General features: G+C 38.3%; 1 protein-coding gene across 1 annotated transcript in view; it reads right to left on the bottom strand.

Annotated features, from left to right (window-relative positions):
- Positions 1–7,242: 7,242 nt before the first annotated feature.
- LOC137988483 (uncharacterized) overlaps positions 7,243–7,500 on the bottom strand; it is a 2,053-nt gene continuing 1,795 nt past the window's right edge. The window contains exon 3 of the mRNA XM_068834484.1: positions 7,243–7,500. This exon is cut by the window's right edge and continues 161 nt beyond it. Coding sequence (XP_068690585.1) covers positions 7,419–7,500 — 82 coding nt within the window. The 3' untranslated portion in view covers positions 7,243–7,418.

The following is a 7,500-nucleotide window of genomic DNA, read 5'->3' as shown; positions in this document are numbered from 1 at the left end:
AGTATTTTGGCAACTGTCCAATTGTTGAAATTTAAGGAAGGTCATTTCCTGTTCAAGGTATAGGTATAGGTTGTTTATCTCGGTGCGATTTTTAAAATTGAACTGCACCATGTGGCCAAAAACAAAGGTATTTTTCTATCCAGTCACAACGCGAAGACGACCATTGGCAAGTGAAGACGCGTGGATGCAGTTCAATTGACAAATTTAGCATTGCGTTTATATCAAACGGCGAACGGCAAGCTTCTGCTTTTCGTAAAACCAGGAAGGCTCTATCATTCTAATTTGTCTCTCTATTTTGACCATTTGGCATTATCTGTAGCCAACAGGAAAAACAGAGCTAAGATCGAACAAGTTTCTTTGATTTTTGGCAAAGCGCAAATTTCATCCTAGCCTTCGAACGCAAACGTATTGCCGGGGGGAGAGAAACGATCGCCAGAATTACGTCTGCGTTCCCTGGCTAATTTAACCCTGACTTGTGCCGTTTGTCGTGACGCGATGCTAAATGTATCCTACAATTTGTGTCTCGTTAAACAGACGACGACGCTATTAAAGGAAAAGCGGGTTTTGCACGTACGGTATTCTTCGAATATCAATCGCAAACCAGCCCAAAAAAAAGAGCTATTTTGTCCAAATTAAATTGTAGGCCACGTATCAGCTACCGTACTTTTAATTAAAAAAAAAAAAAACAAGCAAACAAAAACGGTGTTGTTCGCGTATGCGAGATTTACAAGGGAATTGAATATCTAAGACGGTGACGTCCACTATATGAAGTCTTCGTGATTATTCCATCTCCTTCAAGTCGCACAATGTGGGCGAAGTATCCTAAAAATAAATTGGGTACGTGTGGTTTTAGAGTAAAAGTAGAGAATAACATATTGTCAGTTGCATGCTATCGTTGTCGTTAAAACCTCAAAGGGGAGCTTACGAATCCACGACGTTCGCACGACGGCGACGTTAGGTCCTCCCGTGTCGCCGTCCTATAGAAATTTTCATTTACGATATTCGCAGGAAGACTTTTCCCGTCGCTTCTGAAGTTTGTTTTTATCTTTTCACAAGGCAAGTTGTTCAATCCAAAATGCCTAACTCCAGAGAAACGAAAGCTTGTATAGCATACGGTTATCGAACGAGCAATAATTTGTACTTTTATACGATGCTTACCAGTTTAAAATCTCAGAGTAAACTTCCGTACTGGAGCTACGAAAGGTTCGATTTGGATAAAAACAAAAGACGAATGCAAGGCTGAGTTACGTTTCTAATGGTTTAGTTTTAGCTTCGATACCTGTTATGAATTTATCTCAAGCGCTATGCCTATCCTTGTCAATATCGAGATGTGGCTTTGAAATTCACTTGCGCTTTTATTTTTAGTTGGACTATTCGCCATAGGGTAGCAAAAAATTGTCACTTTAATACACACACACAGACAAAAGTTAAAAAACATGTGAAGAACCTGCCCTAAATGCGATACTTGATTTATCTGGCAAAAACACCTGAAGCATCGAGAGCAACTTTGACAACTAACCTCGCGTCCTGCTATTTTCAAGACGCTGGCAAATCGCCCTCACCAACGTCGTCAACTATGGTGCGACTCTGGCAAATGCGCAGTAGGCATGTCACGCAATCTAGCAGCGTCGTCGTGCAGACGTCGTCGATTCGTAAGCTCCTCTTGTGTTAAATCCTCGTCGTTTTTGTGCAGAGTGCCGCAAACATATGCGTCATGCTTAATCTCTCTATTGTCAGTTTACTCCAAATAAAGTATTATCCTCCATTTAGATTACTCTGTCCCGCGATTTATGGTAGCAGATAAAAAGAAAACACAGTTAATGCTTTGATGCGCAATAAAAGACAATACACAAAACTTGGGCGTAAACGAGGGGCAGGGAATGTACTGGCAAGGCGCGGATAATACCCACCGCCGGTATGGACCACCGGATGAGGGGCCTCAGCAACTAGCCGAGGGGGTGCCTCATGCCTGTATTGCAAGGCGGGCATAGTTGCTGGCATAATGTCCTGGGGCCAAGTTAACCCAGTCCAGCAGAGTAACAATATGCCCCCTCCCTAACGGGGCTTCAGCACAGGGCTGAAGGGGTGCCGCAGGCAGCAATTCCCCGCCCATATTTTATTAAGGAGAACTATTGAATAGGTTACAGAAGCTCATAAGGAAAAAAATAATAATAATAAAATAAAATAAAATACAAGAGAACCAGAAAGCAAAACGGGCGGGAGGGAGGGATTAAATTGCTCAACGGAAAAAACAGAACTAGTTGAGCTTTGAAAATGTCAAACTGAGAAGGCTCGCATGGCGGGATGAATGAAATAGCCAAATAAGGTAGTCACGTGATGGGAAGTCACGCTCTCCTCCCAGGCGCTGCCCAGTATTTGCTTACCAGCATTAACATCTATTTTATTCTAAAATATCATTAAAAATAGTCAGTCCCTGGACAGGATTTAAGTCTAAGTTTGGTAACCGATATTTTTCACTGGGTAAGCTTCCTTCTTAGCGGGTGTTGATACACGATTACAGCGGCATTTGCAGATGAAAAAATTATTAAAAATATAAAAAAAAAAGATAGCCTCGCAGTTAGTGATGTGGTGGTCGAGTGGTTAAGTAAAGGGATTAGTACTGAAACATTCCCAGGTTTGAGTCCCGCGAGTCCAGACAATGAGGTTCTGCTTAAAAAGAAGTAAGTTCATTTCCCAAGATCGCTATCAAGCTTTCTGTGTCCAAAATGAACGATGATGCTTCATTTAGAGCAAATTGACAATTAAGAATAATCCTTCAATTGAGGGAGAGACTAGGTTGATCAGATTGTTTGAGTGTAATTGTATCACAGAGAATAGCTCCCCTTTAACTAATAAACTGTTCTAAATGGCGAGATTGAGACCTTGGGACAATATTGTCTGATCCTCTTAATGAGTGCTGGATATTTCTCTTAGTAAAAATGTTGTCGCTTAGTCATCTTAGTTGTACAGTTAATCTATCGTTGTAAGCATTTATACACCAGCTAAACAATTTGGTCTTCAAGTACTGGTTCCAGATCTCACGTGGTCAAAACTTGTACTCGTACTTGTTCTCCTGCTCGGAGTGAGTAAAGTTCTGTATTGGTTGGAGGACTGGCTGTGACGGCAAACATTTTAGTAAATGTATCGGATTCTAGCCAACACTGATATTACACTCAATATCTTTTTTTCTGGTTTCTCTTTTCCTTCAAAACTCGACCACTTGCGACCATCATTAGTGAGCTTATGCAGCAACAAAGTCAACATTGACGGAAACTCCTCAAAACAATTTCTGTAAGAAAATAATAGTACCACTTGTTGTGCGCCAGGGGCCTGGGTACATAAACTTATTCGCCATGTTGCGTCAATGTGGAAATGTTGCGAGGGTTAATTTGGCCAGGGCTTAAATAAAAAGTGTATACATAAGGGAATTTCTGTGCTATCAAATGCTAAATGATTGGTTACTTGCTATTCACAGACAACCAGCGCACAATGCAACATCTGTTGTAATGAGAATAGGTTGTTAAACACTGTAAGTTTAGCAATATACAACATTGCAATCTTTCAACTCCCTTGAAACAGTGTTATAATAAGCAGTGAAAGATGGTAAATATTAAGCTCAGTGATGAAGATGAAATGATTATTTGTCACAAGCATGGGGGCAAAGAACAAATCAGAGTCCCTGACAGAATTGAACTCGTGACCTCCGAGATATTACTGGTTGGGTGCTCTAAGGGACGGACCATTAGAAAAGTGATGGGGGGTGTGGGGGATTTTCAGCTGGTACGAATTTTTTTTTTCGCGCACTGCTTGTGCAGGAATTTTTTTTCCAGGTGAAAACCCCTGCAGGAATTTTTTTTTTAGACAAATATTGCTTTTTTTTTAACAGTGAAATCTTGATTCATTATCTATGTTTTTGTGACTTATAAATTATTCTACACTCACAACAGATCAAAGGATACAGGCCACTTTTTAATGCAAAATCTTTTCGAAAATGTACACACAGTGAGAGAGGAGGAAGCCACTTGGAGTGGACGGCTTCCCTATACATTTTTGCAGTCCCTGCCCTCTGGAATTCCTCTCCCACAGCCCATAATAATGATGCCATACTCCATTCACCAACACAACCCTCTGTAAAGTTTTAACACTACGACTACATGTAAATGCTCTTTTCATTTTATTATAGAATCATTATTCAAGGCGATAAGACCCATCCTCTAATTTTTATCGTGGGCACAAATAATTTTATAGAATATTTACAAAGATACCAAATTCTAACTGTTTATGTATTACAAATTTTATTTTGAGCGAATGTGAGAATGAAATATATACAGGAGAAACAAAGAGAGACAAAGCTCTTCACCTTGAATCAAGCTATCGGCAACTGATGAGATCCACATGACAGGACATGATAGGATCGAAACCGCGGTCTTGCCTGACCAAATAATATGTCAGAGAACTTCCATCTAGAGTCGGGTTATCTTAATGCCTCGACAAAGAAGCGACCCAAAGACATCGACATCAAATATCAAAAGAGCATCGACGAGAACGAATTAACTCCAGAGGTTCAAGGAGGACAACTACTGACCATGGCCACAAACCAAAACAGGCTGAGAAGAACGAGTGAAAGAATTAAAAAAAAAAACCAACGCCTCCAAAGTGCATAACGATCTGCTAAGAAACGCAGAAAAAAAGGCATACAAAGCCTATAAGAAGCCAGCTACCTCACTAATACAGGGCACAATGTAACAGGCGTTCAAAAACAAAATGAGCCCGGGCCCTGGTCAAACATTTAAAACCAGAAGATCACTCGCTTCTACCGCCGATGAATATATCGGTCGAGCCTAGAATTAAATTGACGCAAAAGCGAGACGCCATAACGTCACATTCACATTACACATTACTGCTGAGAAAATGAACACCAAGAAACTAAAAACGTTACTTTCCAGACCAACTATTTTCTTGGAAGAAAACGTATCACACAGCAGTATAGAGATTCAAATGTAAATCCTCATAGGACAAAAACCATTGCTAAATGAATACTACACGAACCGCCTAAAAGAGACGTCCATTCAAATATGTACTGATCAAGAGAGCAAAATTATGATAAAGGCAACAGAAACCAGACCTCGTACAAGGGAGTCGTGTAGGGCTGTCAACCCTTTTTAACACTTTCAAAGTTTGCCCTTTGATTGACAGTTACGTAGTGAAATTCCCAAGTTCGAAGCGAACTTATGAAATTTACAACGAACTTCGCAAATCGCCTGTCAAAAGTCTTGTGAAATGCACTGTAAATAAAAGTCACAATTGGACCTTCCCTCTGCATGAATTTTTTTTTCTTTACCATTTTCTTTGAGTGAATTTTTTTTCTTGGCATTTTCCCTTGCATGAATTTTTTTTTGGCTTTTTCCCCATCCCCCCCATCACTTTTCTAATGGTCCGTCCCTAACTACTGAGCTACATATACCGAGAGACTTATGGTGAGCTGGGCTATTTACTGGGTTCATAATTTTGTGAACATTGAACATATTTTATCAGTCCTATGAACATTTCCCATTGGTTGTTTTTAAGTGTATTTGGTGGGGTAAACATAATTTTTTGTCACAGTGCATATTCAGAACTTGAGCTCCTTTCATTTTATCTCTGTATATTCAACACGTGGTAATATTTTTAGTATTCGTAGTATATTGATAACACCGATCTGCAACATATCATCTAATCCATACCTTTTTTTTTTGTACAGCTGACAGATTGCCAGGTCTCTTAATGTTCTGCACTGGGGTGAATCAAATACCACCATTAGGGTTTCACAGTCCTGATAAAATAACTGTGCTGGAGCTTCAGCCTGAATGTGGACCCCTTCCAAATGCCAATACATGTCCCCAGGAACTGGAACTACCGTGCATGCATGACAATTTTGAGGATTTTAAAGAAAGCTTAAACAAAGCTTTAGACATCCAAGGCAGTGGTTTTGGTATAGTGTAATTTTGTTCCAACTTTGTTGACAGCTTCTCTTACGAGGAGATCACAGTTTATTGTTGTGTTAAATTAATAAGTATTTTAAGAGTGATGATGTAGTTGCATAATATTGACTTGGTTAGAATACAGTAACTGCATCATTCCAGGTTTAAGGTACATGTATTATGGGAGAGGCTCATAGCAGATAAAATCATTATGACATTGCAATGGTATTTCTATGCTATAAATAATTATTGCTCTTATGAAAACTTTTAAGTGCTTATGAAGTGAAAAATACTATTACTTTAAACAGTTTCAAAATGATGAAGATTGGTGTTTTCTATTTTGCAGTTTCTTCTTTCGTTCCAGAGATACTCAAGTTTTTTTTTAAAAATTAATGATGTCACATTAATTATTTTGCAAATGACTGTAATGAATCACAAAATTGAGAATATCTCCAAGAATATTGGAATAATGATATTCAATTTTGGCACCAGCAATGTACATCAGATGAGACACAAAGTGACATCCATCAAGATAGTGCCATGGCAACACTCGTTTCCATTCCCTTTCTGCAATGAACCAAATATCTTGGATATTGAACAGATAAGTACAGGCAGATGGTCAGACTTGAAATGCTTGGGCTGCCCATAAGCTTACCGAGAGTGAACATGTCTTATTACCACAATAGACTACAAAATAAATCCTGTGTTAAATAGACCCTGCAGCAAACGCAACAGCATAGAGGGTATCATTTTGTGCCTTACTTTATGTAGATTACTACTGCCAAGTTTGAACAACACCCATCTAATATTTTCAGAGATATTCTCAATTTTGTGATTCATTACAGTCATTTGCAAGCAATGTTTGTGACATCGTCCATTTTTTAACAAAAACTTGAATATCTCTAGAATGATAGAAGGTATTCTAAAATAGGGAACACCATTCTTCATCATTTTGAATGGTCTTTAAAATAAGCAAAACATATTTTTCACTTCATAGGCACTCTAAGAATGGTATATTTGCAAATCCATATACAGTTTGAAATTATATCACACGTTATAGCACGTTTGTATTGCAATACTTCATATTTTAACGAAAACGAAATAGCTTGTCCTCAGATGCATTATTAGAGTTGCACATTGTCAAATGATAAACTTCTCGTTGCAAAAGGAAAGCAAAAATGTATTATCAGATAACAATACATTGTTAATTTTCAACTGATTAGAGTGTTAAATGTTAATATCACAACATTCCGATTTTCAGTATTACTTAACAATGAAAGTGACTACAGTTTGCGAAGAAATAAAAACTCCTTTATTCTTGCATTTGATGCCACCTTTCTTTAATTGTGACACTTGTTCTCTGTGTCTAGAATCAATATTATTTCAACAGTAACTGTTTACAGTACACCGATAGTCACATATTTTATAGTATAGAAAATTTTCACTTTTTGTTACTTATTACATGCAAACATTGTGTTGTTCATTTTCCAAAGAGGCCTGAACAAAAGAGAAAGTGTTCATATATAGATCAATACCATGA

The sequence above is a fragment of the Montipora foliosa genome, unplaced genomic scaffold (assembly GCF_036669935.1).
Source record: "Montipora foliosa isolate CH-2021 unplaced genomic scaffold, ASM3666993v2 scaffold_420, whole genome shotgun sequence".
Taxonomy (NCBI): domain Eukaryota; kingdom Metazoa; phylum Cnidaria; class Anthozoa; order Scleractinia; family Acroporidae; genus Montipora; species Montipora foliosa.
Note: the sequence above shows the minus strand (reverse complement) of the source record. Positions and strands in the feature narration are given on the sequence as shown.